The 16,520-nt window shown below is 46.0% G+C and overlaps 1 protein-coding gene across 1 annotated transcript in view; it reads right to left on the bottom strand.

Moving 5' to 3' along the window:
• LOC310781624 (transmembrane protein 198-like) overlaps positions 1–16,520 on the bottom strand; it is a gene marked incomplete at both ends in the record, with an annotated part of 30,832 nt that overhangs the window by 2,198 nt on the left and 12,114 nt on the right. Inside the window, one exon of the mRNA XM_083642226.1 lies at positions 1,264–1,577. Coding sequence (XP_083498352.1) covers positions 1,264–1,577 — 314 coding nt within the window. The remainder of the gene's footprint in view (positions 1–1,263; positions 1,578–16,520) is intronic.

Below are 16,520 nucleotides of genomic sequence, written 5' to 3'. Positions count from 1 at the left end.
GAGCAGGGGTGGGCAATTATTTTTCATGGGGGGCCACATGAGAAACCCAGATTGTTGCCGACAAAAACAAATATTGTCATGCCGTAACCCAGGGATGGGTAACTTTGATGATAGAGAGGGCCACAAAAAATGTCCTCGCTACCAGGTTTTGCTGAGGGCCGAACGGCGCCAGCGTGAAAAATTTGGTGCATTTGAAGCCACGTTTAGAGGAATAACTCATTTTAAATTAACAGTTGTGATGTCATTATTCAGTCTTAACCACCAATATTTCATCCTTTTCTCACTCACTCCTATGTCACCACCTGCTCTCAGGGCTTGAAATTAACTTTTTTGACCACCTGCTAATATGGCTGCTAGATTTTAAAGTTACCAGCCAATTAGAATTTCCACTAGCCAAAATGTTTTTCTTGAAATAAATCAGAATATGAGTGGGTTAATTTAAGCATAAGTATCAGTAAGTGGCCCGGGATGATCAAAGCCTGTGTTGAGGGTCACACGAACAAAAATGCAGTCTTGAAGCTAAATAAATCCAAAACCAATGAGTTAATTATTTAAATTTCTAATTCAATGTAGCCTTTTAGTCATAAAGATTATTGAAAGATATTCCATATTCCAGACTGAAATGCTATAACAGAAGTGGAGTATTGGCCAGAATGACATGAACATTTGGACACTTATTCAGCGGGTATCTTGCATGTTGCGTTCAGGTGCACTGTGTAAAACATTTTTTTTTTTTTTTTTTTTTTTGCAATTCCATCGCGGGCCACACAGGTGGCGCCCGCGGGCCGCATCCGGCCCGTGGGCCGTAGTTTGCCCATGTATGCAGTAGAGAAAAGGTGGAGTGGTGTGCACATCCAGCCCAACCTCGGTAGAGGTGCAGGAAAGATATCGGCAGTTTACATAGACAAGGATCCGGTGATATTGGATTGGGCGATATCCAAAATCTGAATATCGTGATATAGGCTAGTCCTCCCTAAATATCGCGATCTACTATATTATTGTCGGGTGGGGGGGCGGGGCGGGGTGAAAACATTACATACTATGATTAGTAGGATGAATGAATAGTATGTTTTTATGTTGTTTGTTTAATATATCGCAAATATTCTGCAAATATCGTGGTATTCGATATTATCGAAAATCGGCCCAAGCCTAGAAGGTGCACACTGAATATTCAGCTTACTGTATGTGAGCGTATATTTAGGGCGCGGCCATCCTTCACCCTGACTTTAAAAAGACAGGTCCTAGAATGGAGCAGGGTCTTACCGGTGACAGCACGTCTCCGTCAAAGCGCCGTACAGGGTTGGTCTTGCGGTGGTAGCCCGGGTCGGTCTGGGGAGGGGGGGCTTTGGGGGGCTGAGTGCCCTGGGCTTGGTGATGGGGGTGGGACGTCTCTGGGTGATGGTACTGCTGGTGGGGGTGGTGGTGGTGGTGGGAGTGGGAGTGAGGCTTCTGCTTGAGGTTGGTCTTTTGGTTCTGCCGTTTCTTCTTCTTCTTGTTCTCCTTCTCCTTTTTCAGCTTCTCTTCCCGCTGGCGGATCCGCATGAGCTGGACCCTCCGCTGCTGTCGGCTCAGAACCACTGGAGACAGAGAGGGAGAGGGGAGTCAGAACCACTGGAGACAGAGAGGGAGAGGGGAGTCAGAACCACTGGAGACAGAGAGGGAGAGGGGAGTCAGAACCACTGGAGACAGAGAGGGAGAGGGGAGTCAGAACCACTGGAGACAGAGAGGGAGAGGGGAGTCAGAACCACTGGAGACAGAGAGGGAGAGGGGAGTCAGAACCACTGGAGACAGAGAGGGAGAGGGGAGTCAGAACCACTGGAGACAGAGAGGGAGAGGGGAGTCAGAACCACTGGAGACAGAGAGGGAGAGGGAGTCAGAACCACTGGAGACAGAGAGGGAGAGGGGAGTCAGAACCACTGGAGACAGAGAGGGAGAGGGGAGTCAGAACCACTGGAGACAGAGAGGGAGAGGGGAGTCAGAACCACTGGAGACAGAGAGGGAGAGGGGAGTCAGAACCACTGGAGACAGAGAGGGAGAGGGGAGTCATCACAAAACCAAGTTCGGCAAAAGGTGAACGGATGAACTGGAGATATGACAGAGAAAGAGGAAGAGTGAGATTAAACTGAATGAGCAGAAATGAGGAGACAGTATTGGCCAGAGACAGAGAGAGAGAGAGAGAGAGAGAGGGGAATGGAGAGAAAATGAGTGAGAGATCACATCAGAGGGAGAGAGAGTAAGATACCATAGAGAGAAAGTGAGAGATGTCGGAGTGTGAATCCGAGAGAACGAGAGAGCGAGAGACATCAGAAAGAGAGAGGGAGAGAGAGAGAGAGTGTTACAGGGCAAGAGAACAAAAACAATGTAGATATAGTGACAGGAAAGTAAAGGAGAAACAAGGCCAGGTGGAAACCTGGCATACGTCCGGTGCATGGGCTCGTCACCCTTGTATACCCATACACATTTTAACAATCAACATAACACATAAAATAAGCCGTCATCTGATTTTCCACCTTTCTTCCCTGTTTGTGTTTAGGTATGCAGGATAAAGATTTTTTTTTTTTTTTTTAATAAATGCTGCAGCTGCACACTTACTGTTTAAACTTGAATTATAATTGTTGTTTTTCTTTGTTCTTTGATGTGAATTTATGGCTTTTTGGCACCTATATGTAACCTTTTAAGGTTGAGATAATTGTATTGTCATTATATGGTCCAAATATCTCAGTAAAGCACTTGAAACACTTGAAATATTCTTGCTTGGGTGGTATCATTCTACTTGAAATGATGGTAAAATGTATTATTTTTTGTAAAATAACATGTCACGTGTGCAATGCAATATTTGTAATGGAATCATTATGGGACATGGCTAAGAGCCGAACTTAGCCATAGTTCCATAATGATTCCATTTGCATTGCTCACGTGCTACACTATGCTAGCTAACGCTGTACCAGGTATTAGCCGTGTCCTATAAAGATTCCATTACAAAACACGTTAACGTTAACGTTAGCCAAACGTTTTTTTGGTTACACAATGCATTGCCAGCTATCTCAAAAACTAATGTGACAGGATAAGGTCCGTTTGATATGTTGTTAAACGTGTTATTTTACACCGTTTGAAAGAATTAACCCACCTTGAATTCTTTGAACAGGTCTGGGTGCCTGTCTTTCAGGTGCTTGGCGAGATTGGATGTGTTACCCTTGCCATAAAAAGTTGAATGTAGGCTAAGTAAGCAGCAGAAGCACTATTGTTTTTGTTTGAAATACTTGAGGGCTACATGCCACTGGTGTTGCACTGTCTGCACTCACTGCCATACAGAGTTCAATGTAAGAAGTAAGCAGAAGCACATTGTTTTGTTTTAAAGTTGAAGGCTACATGCCATTTGTTCATTGGAAATGGTTGCATACTTTAATAAAGGAGATCTCACCGCTGTTTACATGCTTTTCCGATCGGCTAACACGCTAGTTATAGCCTACTTAGCTCAGCTGTTAGCTACTTATCTTAGCTCTGCCTCGCGGTAAGATGTTCATGTTCCTTACGCATAACATTCATGTATATTTGCTGGAAGGGGAGACGTCTCCCGCTACTGTTGATGTCCAGAGACACTGGGAAATGTGTGTTTGTTGCGTCGTGTGTGTAACGTTAACATGGGCGCGGACCCTCTGCGGCCAGTCAAGCTGAACAAGATCAGATCAGGGCAGACAGGAAGTCCGAAACCGGACATTTGTCAAATAAAACAAATTTCAAAGTAAAAGCCCATCTTGATGAAAGGGTGCCAGGAGTCGTGACTGCAGCGATTGGGACACACGTGCTCCCATAGGCCAGTGCAAGCACCGGCCTAAAAAGTGTAATGTATGAGGGAATAGAGTCATGCTAGTAGGAGTGCAGCAGCACAGAGACAAAACAATGGATAATTATCAGAATGAACAAGAAGAGAATAACATGAAGAAAGAATGAGATAGAGAAAGAATAGGAGGAACCACCCATCCATTGATTCTCTTTTCAATGTTTAATTTACAAATTTGGTGCCATATCTTACGCCCAGTGCAAACAGGCCCTATATCTGCAAGCAGGCCCTATATCTGGCTTTGTCCAGTCCAATTTGCGTGCCGATTTGAGTGAACGCCTCGTGAGCATAGCTGGCCATATGCTAGATTCCAACCTAGCCTTGTTTTTCTTTTAATTACCAATGGGTCAGATGTGTTTCAGCGACCCAGTGGTAATTAAAATAAATAAAAATGGTTGGTGAACTATCTCTGGGTTTTTTGGGTGAGTGCAGGTGAAAAGACAAAAAAAGAAAAGAAAAAAAGAAAAAAGAATCAGTGGGCTAGCTCGGGGTTTGACAGAGGAAGCGGGGGAAGTGATAGCTTATTGAAAGCTGCAGTTCCTCGAATGGCCACTTGAGCAGAGTCGTTCCCCGTTCACCCTCATGTTAAAATGCCTGACTTTGTAACAGGATTAAGCATGTTTACAGCCTGGTTCAAAACATATTCATTACCCTATGTATGTATGTATGTATGTATGTATGTATGTATGTATGTATATATGTATATATATTTTAGATGCACGGATGAGCTTTTATGCCATCCTAATCCGCGTGTATGCATGAACCATCCGCCCGTCATAAATCTGCGCAAATTATTTCATACTATTTACAGATCTGCACCCGCCGTGCACCCGACATTTCACAACGCTATAAAAGGAGCGAACTTACAGTTTCTGCTGCCGTTGGTGCGATCGCTGCAGTCCAAGACTCCAAATAAACTTCCATGCTGTATTATGTCCAGTCCACCATTTGCCCTCATGTAGCTTACTCGCTAACATTATAGCTTTAAGTTTAGTTTACTGGATTGCCTCATAGAGACACTGCATGAAATAGGCCACGCCCATCACGGGGGAAAAGCTCCGTTCATTTCCACACACCAGCGTCATTTTCCTTGAATTAAACATAGCTAAAAGCTGTTGTGTGGTGGGGCTGCGCAGACAACAAATGTAACAAATCGCCACTTAAAGTTTTTTTGTACTCCCGAGGAAAACAAAGAAGCCATTGAGAATTGGCGAGAAGAAAAATGTGGATCTAGCTGTCAAGGAAGTAAAGTTGGAGTGTTCATCTTCCGTATATACGATCTTTTTGTGCAACACGCAACCATGCACGTGACATAGGAGAACGCCAGGATTGGAGGGGGGATTTCGTCTTGGGCGTGGTTTCTGAATGATGACGCGTTACGCAGTGTCTCTATTGTATTGGAAAATACAAACGCGTCGTCTCTTAACACATTGAATGCCAGCCATGTTTTCATTCCTGTAGGTAAGTTGTGCCAGGGGTGTTTTTGACGATTCTGGCTCATTTTAGAAGAGCCGAGGATTCTTTTCTGTTAAGAATTCATGAACACCAATCATCTAAAAATAACTAATAGAATGTGTGCTTTCTCTGTCTAAAAGAGTTAGTTTGCAGAGTTAGTAGTTATGTAGATATTAGCCGTTGAGTACAGCATGGTTTCAGCGTCTGGAAATTTATTCAGAGATAAATGGCTTTTTGTGAAACAGTCACTTTAACCATTCATTTTTGGCATCAGTAAGACCGTCAGACATTCTAAACAATAGTTTTGAACAGTAATTTCCTCCATAACAACAGGAAACACCCCTCTCATTCAAACTCCTCCCTCCGTGTGTCTTCTCCTCCTTCCTCCTGGCTTCAGCGGGCGTGTCAGAAGCGCGTTGTGCTGCCTGCCTGTCTGTCTGCGTGCCTGCCTGCCTGTCTGCCTGTCGGGCAAGACGAGTCTGAAACGGATTACTGTAAAATCGCGTCGCCATTTCCTTGAATGGCTTTCTCCCGCGGTGTGTGTGTGTGTGTGTGTGTGTGTGTGTGTGTGTGTGTGTGTGTGTGTGTGTGTGTGTGTGTGTGTGTGTGTTCGCGCGTTGCTGCGCGGCTCTGGGGGGAAGGGATCTCTGTCCGTTCTGTGTGTGTGTGTCCGGGCTTTTCCGCGGGAGGCGGCTGGTTTTGTGGCTTTTGGGTCCCGTGGCTGTGACTTCTCTCGGTCTCTGTCGCCACTTAGTGGTCGGTAAAATAGATTACACGCATGCTCTTGCTCCAAATAGTTATCTGGAAGATGTAAAAGGGGTTGATTGATGTCCCACCGTCAAAAAAACATGTAAGACGAGTTATTTCGGCTCTGGCACTCAAGCGCTGGATTATGTAAGACGAATTATTTCGGCTATGGCACTTAAGGTGTTAACACGTCTTCAGCTGAGAGCTGAGAAAAGAGGAGCCTAGCGAGTAGCGACCTAGCCCATGGCTATTGTTTACCACTGCCTTGGGTCCTTTGGGGGTCCTACAATAGGCGGCTAAGAATGTGCCTGATGAAAAATTAAGCTTAAAATACGTTCATAGACTAGAGAACGTAATTAATATTATTTTTCCTCATTAATGATACATCATTTCACGCGCCCGCAACTCATCCGCTATTAATCAGAATGTTTATTTTTATGATGGGATATCCGCGGTCAGCGCATTTATCACTGCAGCCCGCGCATCACTAATATACACACACATATCCTATAGGCTATAGGGCCAGGCTATAGCTAATTTCACCTTTCATGAGTACGAGGGACAAGGGCAGATTTTCTTTAATATAACACACATTTAGAGTAAAATAAATGATAAGACTATGTTTTTGGTGTGATTGACAGGTCATCTGTCCAGTGATCGCGCAGCTTGCCGATCACAGACCAATAGCAGGTGGAGCTGCAGCTCTGGGAAACGCCTCTTCTTGTGCCGTCTCACGTGAGCTGTGCAAGGACCCCAAGATGGCGACAGGACACACTAGGCTTCCAGATGTCGACTGTCTCAAAACGGGAGTGGCTATGTCCATATAGTCCATGATCTGAACATAATGCAAGTTCATTCATTCATGACCATTTCCTTCGTTCTGTCCAATCTGATGACAGACAGCTGGCTTTCCTCCCTGCATGTGCTCACACTGCTGTTGACATAATACGTGCGGACTGCGTAGGAGTGTGTTTGTGTTATTTTCACACCCTCCTCGGCAACAGATGACAAAACTTCACTCGCTGTGTCCACTGATTATCCATCTAATTATTTTGCATGTGTGTGTGTAGTGAGAGCTCTCTTTCACCTCCATTCTTGTAGTATCCAAATATTGCCACAAGTACAGACAGACATTGCTGTACCTCATGTAGAAAATGTGTGCTCCACTGTTTGGTGTGTGTGTGTGTGTGTGTGTGTGTGTGTGTGTGTGTGTGTGTGTGTGTGTGTGTGAGAGAGAGAGAGAGAGAGAGAGAGAGAGAGTGAGTGTGTGTGTGTGTGTGTGTGTGTGTGTGTGTGTGTGTGTGTGTGTGTGTGTGTGTGTGTGTGTGTGTGTGTGTGTGTGTGTGTGTTTTATGAGGTCCATTGTTGTTTCTTTGGGCAGGGGGGATAGTTAACGAGGCACCATCTGCCAGGGAAACCGCTTAATGATATTCACCCCATTCTCCTCCTCTACGCACCCCACCTCAGTCCCCTCTGGCCACATGCCGCTGTGTGTGTGTGTGTGTGTGTGTGTGTGTGTGTGTGTGTGTGTGTGTGTGTGTGTGTGTGTGTGTGTGTGTGTGTGTGTGTGTGTGCACGTGTGTGTGCACGTGTGTTTTATTATTGGCAGCAGGAACAGTTTTTAATAGTGTTGAATTCTAATGGAAAATCTTGCATATTTATAAAACAACAACCATCATTTCTGTTCTGATTTAACTGCATTTAACAGTTTTCAACGCATCATTATTGGTTGTGGTTGATGATGTTGTTTATATTCTGTATTTCTTGCACTGATGCTTGCATATGAATATATGTAAATACATGAATGTTTGCATGTGATGGTGCCCCGCGAACCCATTTTGGCCCCACTTCCTCTCCAGCCCCTCCCCCTCCTCGCTCCTCCCCCATAACACCTGCCCCCTCTTTTCTCATCCACATCCTTCATCCTCCTTTCTCTTGCACGCCATTTCCCATTGGTCAATTTATTCAAATGTGGGGGCTGGGTGTGGAAGGACAAGCACTGTTTTTATTTTCTCTTTCAAATTGTTTTCACACGTCAATATTGGCTTTGGATGGACTTGCGTTCACTCAGTATTGATAGGTTGCAAAGACTACTGGCTTAGCCTGTGTTAGTTACTTTAAAGAATACTTCAGTATTAAAGTATTTAAAGGACCATTAGAACCGACCTACAATGATGGCACTAAATCTATATGCAGCCTCTTGGTTGTCAGCAAGAAATGCAACAGTGATAGAATGTAATGCCTCCTACTGTATATAAGTCTCTGGCACAGGCTGCATCCCCTTGAAATATATGGTAGGGATGTAATTGACAGAAACATTTTTCACATTTTCAAAATGGAGATGAATAAGCTAGCTCATTAGCTAGCTGCTAGCTAATGAGCAGACATCCTGTCGTGAAGAGGTACCGTAATATATCACCATGCCATCTGGTACCCTCCTCAGACTTCCACCAATTAAACCAACAGATATACTGTAAGCACTCCTATATAGCATCTGCCCTCCTTAACTCTAGGAGGTAAAGGTGGTTATTTGCACAATAATGTTGTAACTTTACTTTCTATTTCTGTTAGTTTTTTAATTAACTCAGTACTGCATATGTCTTTTGGTCTAGTGGTGTATTTATATGCCCTGTGTTGTACGTGTGCTAAATAGATGCGTCCCACAACTGCACAACCAATTGCCCCATTGGGGATAAATAAAGTTATAAAATACTGCTTTGTCATTTGCATTTTGGGCTTGAAAACGAGGCTCATTAGCCTTCGTAGCTTAAATGTTTTGCGCTGCCGGTTGCTTGCTTGGAGAAACGTCCTCTACTGCTGAGCAGTCACAAATGCAAATGATAAGGGGGGGGGGGGGTCTTGAATGTCCAATAGGCTTGGAGCTTTTGTTGTAAAGGGGCCAGAAAGTGAGTTTTGGAAGGCAGACATCTCAGCAGCAAAGTAATCATCCAGTCACTGGTATTGATCACAAACTCCCAAATAACTAACTAACTAACGCGATCAACTCCCAACTAACTAACTAACTATCTAACCAACTAACTAACTAATGCTATCATCTCCCAACTAACTATCTAACCAACTAACTAACTAACTAACGCTATCAACTCCCAACTAACTAACTAACTAACTAACTATCTAACCAACGAACTAACTAACGCTATCAACTCCCAACTAACTAACTAACTAACTAACTAACTAACTAACGATTATGCTCATTTTATGGGGTAGCTAGTAAAAATCTCACTTATTGTCCCTTTAAGAGAAAATTAATTAATTAATTAATTAAGCTTATTCAGTAAACACCTGCTCTCTCTTCTCTACACTGAAAACATCTTCCACCTCCTCCGCTTTCTTCTCCTTCCAATTTCCTCCTCCTCCTCCTCCCCCTCCTCTTCCTCCCCCCAACCTAAAGCTTTTAACCTCAACAAAATAAGGCCACCACGGGCCGTATCTATGGCAACAACAACAACACACACACACACACACACACACACACACACACACACACACACACACACACACACACACACGAAAAGCTTCCTCTATCTATGCCTATATCTCTTTGCTCACACTCTGACTGGAGGCCATGGCAGCTCCCAGTTTGATCCCATTCTGAGTGGGCACACTGCGTATAGACTTCACACTGTGTATAGACTTCACACTGTGTATAGACTTCTAGAGATGCTGCGATCCGATCATGTGATCGGATATCGACGCGATATCAGCCAAAAAACATGGATCGGATCGGATCGGATTCCAGCGAAAATGACCGATCCAAGGCTCCGATATAAGCACTCCATTCCATGACTCCGCTCCAGGATTTCTATCCAGCATGCAGCAGCAGCACACAGAGGCCGCGTTGAACCTAGGATGGCCAGGGCCAAAACGTTGTCTTGCTTCAACATACATCGCATCGCATAAACCATTTCCACCCGCAGGTTTGAGGTGTAGCTAACATAAACGTCAGATAAATACTCTCTATAGGCTAACGTTAAGTTAAGTTAAGTTAAGTTATCCTTTATTTATCCCCTTGGGGAAATTCATCCTCTGCATTTGACCCGTCCTCTACTAGGAACCTTCCTAGAACTAGGAGCAGTGGGCAGCCACTGTGCAGCGCCCGGGGACCAACTCCAGCTCTTTTTGCCAGTACCTTGGTCAGGGGCAGTGACAGGAGTATTAACCCTAACATACATGTCTTTGATGGTGGGAGGAAACCGGAGCACCCGGAGAAAACCCACACGAACACGGGGAGAACATGCAAACTCCACACAGAAAGGACCTGAGACGGACCGCCATGTTACCCACTGAGGCAGCTAACATGGCTAATTAGCTAGCTAACAGCAGCTATCTTTCTCCTCTCACTAACGTTAATGACACGTTAGTTGACTGAGCGAACGGCGCTGTACAGCAGGTCGTTATCAAAACGTATTGCACTGAAGAGAAGTAACATTAGATAATGACGAAAGACTCCTCCAATCTGGCAGTGGAAATGTATGCACAAACTTTGTGAGACTCAACCGAATGACTGATGAGTCTCGCGTTGAGCCTAGGATGGCCAGGGCTTAGATCTGCGTGAGCACGACCCGTCGTAATTTGTCCAATTCAAGGTACATTAAAACGTTGTCTTGCTTCAACATACATCGCATCGCATAAACCATTTCCACCCGCAGGTTTGAGGTGTAGCTAACATAAACGTCAGATAAATACTCTCTATAGGCTAACGTTACCCACTGAGGCAGCTAACATGGCTAATTAGCTAGCTAACAGCAGCTATATGTTTCTCCTCTAACTCACGTTAACGTTACGAGTTGACTGAGCGAACGGCGCTGTACAGCAGGTCGTTATCAAAACGTATTGCACTGAAGAGAAGTACACTTAGATAATGACAAAAGACTCCTCCAATCTGGCAGTGGAAATGTATGCACAAACAGGGACAGGGCTGTGTGTGTATGTGTCCTGTGTGCGACAGAGTGAGGGTGTATGTGTGAGGAAACAATAATTATTTGTGTCCAGTGTTCACCCATTACAAAAGAAGTGTGTATTTGATTGTTATGTTTTAGTTTTACATCAAATTAATTAGATGAACTAAATCGTTTACATACTATATTACCAAAGCACACACATACATACCTAACCCTAAAAATGTTTGTTGCCTGCTAGCTATCAGACAGCATAGAGAGACTTAAATATGTGCTGTATCGCTATCGGATCGAAATCGGTATCGAATCGGGTATCGAAATTTGATCGGAATCGGATCGGTTTTGAGCTAAAATATCGAAATCGGATCGGAATTGAAAAATCTCGATCGCAGCATCTCTATAGACTTCTCACTGTGTATAGACTTCACACTGTGTATAGACTTCACACTGTGTATAGACTTCACACTGTGTATAGACTTCACACTGTGTATAGACTTCACACTGTGTATAGACTTCACACTGCGTATAGACTTCACACTGTGTATAGACTTCACACTGCGTATAGACTTCACACTGTGTATAGACTTCACACTGCGTATAGACTTCACACTGCGTATAGACTTCACACTGTGTATAGACTTCACACTGCGTATAGACTTCACACTGTGTATAGACTTCACACTGCGTATAGACTTCACACTGTGTATAGACTTCACACTGCGTATAGACTTCACACTGCGTATAGACTTAACTTCACTCCCAGTTTATTTGTAGAGCTTTGACATTTGGGTCATGGCGACCTTCATCAGAATGATTCTGATGAAGGTCACCATGAGGGAAACGTCAGAGGGAGAGGTGTGCGCCAAAGGACGATGCAGGAGAAGAAAGATAGAATGAGTAAACAACATCATAGACTGGAGAGGAGATCTGGATTCTGCCTAGAAAGGAATGCTCACAGCCCATCATAGAGCTAAGACAACCTGCTGTCCTGCCCAGGGCCCATCATAGAGCTAAGACAACCTGCTGTCCTGCCCAGGGCCCATCATAGAGCTAAGACAACCTGCTGTCCTGCCCAGGGCCCATCATAGAGCTAAGACAACCTGCTGTCCTGCCCAGGGCCCATCATAGAGCTAAGACAACCTGCTGTCCTGCCCAGGGCCCATCATAGAGCTAAGACAACCTGCTGTCCTGCCCAGGGCCCATCATAGAGCTAAGACAACCTGCTGTCCTGCCCAGGGCCCATCATAGAGCTAAGACAACCTGCTGTCCTGCCCAGGTCCCATCATAGAGCTAAGACAACCTGCTGTCCTGCCCAGGGCCCATCATAGAGCTAAGACAACCTGCTGTCCTGCCCAGGGCCCATCATAGAGCTAAGACAACCTGCTGTCCTGCCCAGGGCCCATCATAGAGCTAAGACAACCTGCTGTCCTGCCCAGGGCCCATCATAGAGCTAAGACAACCTGCTGTCCTGTCCAGGGCCCATCATAGAGCTAAGACAAACTGTTGTCCTGCCCAGGGCCCATCATAGAGCTAAGACAACCTGCTGTCCTGCCCACAGCCCATCATAGAGCTAAGACAACCTGCTGTCCTGCCCAGGGCCCATCATAGAGCTAAGACAACCTGCTGTCCTGCCCAGGGCCCATCATAGAGCTAAGACAACCTGCTGTCCTGCCCAGGGCCCATCATAGAGCTAAGACAACCTGCTGTCCTGCCCAGGGCCCATCATAGAGCTAAGACAAACTGTTGTCCTGCCCAGGGCCCATCATAGAGCTAAGACAAACTGTTGTCCTGCCCAGGGCCCATCATAGAGCTAAGACAACCTGCTGTCCTGCCCAGGGCCCATCATAGAGCTAAGACAACCTGCTGTCCTGCCCAGGGCCCATCATAGAGCTAAGACAACCTGCTGTCCTGCCCAGGGCCCATCATAGAGCTAAGACAACCTGCTGTCCTGCCCAGGGCCCATCATAGAGCTAAGACAACCTGCTGTCCTGCCCAGGGCCCATCATAGAGCTAAGACAACCTGCTGTCCTGCCCAGGGCCCATCATAGAGCTAAGACAAACTGTTGTCCTGCCCACAGCCCATCATAGAGCTAAGACAACCTGTTGTCCTGCCCACAGCCCATCATAGAGCTAAGACAACCTGCTGTCCTGCCCAGGGCCCATCATAGAGCTAAGACAACCTGCTGTCCTGCCCAGGGCCCATCATAGAGCTAAGACAACCTGCTGTCCTGCCCAGGGCCCATCATAGAGCTAAGACAACCTGCTGTCCTGCCCAGGGCCCATCATAGAGCTAAGACAACCTGCTGTCCTGCCCAGGGCCCATCATAGAGCTAAGACAACCTGCTGTCCTGCCCAGGGCCCATCATAGAGCTAAGACAACCTGCTGTCCTGCCCAGGGCCCATCATAGAGCTAAGACAAACTGTTGTCCTGCCCAGGGCCCATCATAGAGCTAAAACAACCTGCTGTCCTGCCCACAGCCCATCATAGAGCTAAGACAACCTGCTGTCCTGCCCAGGGCCCATCATAGAGCTAAGACAACCTGCTGTCCTGCCCAGGGCCCTTCATAGAGCTAAGACAACCTGCTGTCCTGCCCAGGGCCCATCATAGAGCTAAGACAACCTGCTGTCCTGCCCAGGGCCCATCATAGAGCTAAGACAAACTGTTGTCCTGCCCAGGGCCCATCATAGAGCTAAGACAAACTGTTGTCCTGCCCAGGGCCCATCATAGAGCTAAGACAACCTGCTGTCCTGCCCAGGGCCCATCATAGAGCTAAGACAACCTGCTGTCCTGCCCAGGGCCCATCATAGAGCTAAGACAACCTGCTGTCCTGCCCAGGGCCCATCATAGAGCTAAGACAAACTGTTGTCCTGCCCACAGCCCATCATAGAGCTAAGACAACCTGTTGTCCTGCCCACAGCCCATCATAGAGCTAAGACAACCTGCTGTCCTGCCCAGGGCCCATCATAGAGCTAAGACAAACTGTTGTCCTGCCCACAGCCCATCATAGAGCTAAGACAACCTGCTGTCCTGCCCAGGGCCCATCATAGAGCTAAGACAAACTGTTGTCCTGCCCACAGCCCATCATAGAGCTAAGACAACCTGCTGTCCTGCCCACAGCCCATCATAGAGCTAAGACAACCTGCTGTCCTGCCCAGGGCCCACCATAGAGCTAAGACAAACTGTTGTCCTGCCCAGGGCCCATCATAGAGCTAAGGCAACCTGCTGTCCTGCCCACAGCCCATCATAGAGCTAAGATAACCTGCTGTCCTGCCCAGGGCCCATCATAGAGCTAAGACAACCTGCTGTCCTGCCCAGGGCCCATCATAGAGCTAAGACAAACTGTTGTCCTGCCCACAGCCCACCATAGAGCTAAGACAAACTGCTGCCCTGCCCAGGACCCATCATAGAGCTAAGACAACCTGCTGTCCTGCCCAGGGCCCATCAGAGAGGTAAGGCAAACTGCTGTCCTGCATCTGCAAGGCTGAGTGGATGTACGTGCTCTACTTTTGTTTGTTAGCATTCTGTGTAGACATGCTTTCTGAGAAGACAAGTTTAACACGTTCAGTGCCAGCGACGCCATATGGCGTCATTAGAAATTTACCGTACAGTGCCAGCGACGCCAAATGGCGTCATAACTCCAAATAGTTTTTTTGACGGGGGGGTGTCGATCTAAGCTTCTTACGTCGCCTCTAACAATATTGTAGCTATTGGAGGTCGATAACCTATTTTACAAACCCATTAGGTGGCGACAGCACTCTCCTGATCAGAGAAAAAGGAGCCAAACACACAGAAATAGTCACTGGGAAAAAGGAGGAAATCGCATTGCATCCGTCCGTATGCATCGACGTGCCTCCATAAACGAGCACAACGCCAGCTGTGCCCCCAGCAGCAGCATCCGCTGTCACAACTGAGCACTTCCATGTACGCTGCAACAGCACATTCACATAATCAGCATTATTATTCCGAACTGGAAGCATGCCAGCCCGTGACAAACACACGCGGAACCAAAAAGCTGAATGTCGCGCACCATTCACTGTGTGTGCGCAGCAAACTCAGCAGAGACTGAGAGCCACCAGACACATAAGACACACCCAGGAGGCGTGTGCAGTTGAGGGGGGGGGGGGGGGGGGGGGGAGCACGGAGAGCAGCAGAGCAGCATACACTTCACCCAGACAGACCCAGACATCAGAAAATTCGCTTCAGAGTCAGAGATGTGCTTGAAATGTTTAATTTCACAAAAGGCTCATTATCTCAGCTCGTAGAAAAAAAGGTATGTTTTTCGTTCAATCAGGCTATCTTCTCCGGCTCATAACTAAAGAACGGAAAATGGGATCAATAAACTTTTTTTTGCAGGTGATAGAAGAGAGTCTCATCGTTATTTGTGCGTGTTCAGTGTTTACATAGTAATTATTAAAAAAATTATATGACTGTTTTAAAATGCATTGCGGCCTATGTGGCACAGCAAGCAACCTTTTGCCCAAGGGCCGTGGCACTGAAAGTGTTAATCTTCAAACCAAATTAAAAATAGATGAATACCAATTGTGTACGGAAAGTGTCACTTGTTGATTTCAAATGAAACTGTTTCTTTAAAGCCCCAATATGTCACTTTTTTTTTTACCTTAATATAACAGCTTTTAAGTCATTATGATTCTAATATGGAAAATGGCGCCCCTATCCTTCCCACTCTGTGCCCTGAATGTCTGTTTCCTGCACCACGTAACTTTGAGACTGGATGTAACTCCAAATTCAAATTTAAAGTATTCTGCTGACAAACTACTGTAACGGGGCGCTGTTGACAACAACATTTGGGGATATTTGGAGCTTCTTCTTCTTCTTTTTTTTATTAACAGTAAATCACTTATACACACAGCAGAAAGGTTAGCAAAGTAAACAGTACAAGCAGAAAGAGTCAAATAAGGCTGATATCTGCACCTATAAACAGGGAAGTGTAGCATTTACTGTAATAGCATCAGTATTGTGGACTGTTGCTGCTGCTCAGCACAATGTTACATGTTGCTGCTGCTCAGCACAATGTTACATGTTGCTGCTGCTCAGCACAATGTTACATGTTGCTGCTGCTCAGCACAAGGTTATGTTGGGGCTTTAATGATTTAAGTTCAGTGTCATTAAACGTGTGCATGCATAAACACGCGCACGCGCGCACGCACGCACGCACGCACACACACACACACACACACACACACACACACACACACACACACACACGCGGGTGCGTGTGTGCACAACCCCCCCTCCCACACACACACACACACACACACACACACACGGGCGCGTGTGTGCACAACCCCCCCTCCCACACACACACACACACACACACACACACACACACACACACACACACACAGTCCCTAATAAATGGGTATGGCAGGAGCGTTGACAGATAGACTGAGATGTTGCACTATGATTGGTTAACTGAAACTAGTGACACAATGTTTCTGCATAATTACTCATAATACTTCATACCTTCATACACACAATGAGTGTTCATTAGTTTCCTCCTTCTTTCCTAAATGACTGACTGAATCACTCACTCACT

This window comes from Poromitra crassiceps (genome assembly GCF_964638095.1).
Source record: "Poromitra crassiceps genome assembly, chromosome: 8".
Taxonomy (NCBI): Eukaryota; Metazoa; Chordata; class Actinopteri; order Beryciformes; family Melamphaidae; genus Poromitra; species Poromitra crassiceps.
The sequence above is the reverse complement of the archived record's forward strand: the minus strand, read 5'-3'. Positions and strand labels throughout refer to the sequence as shown.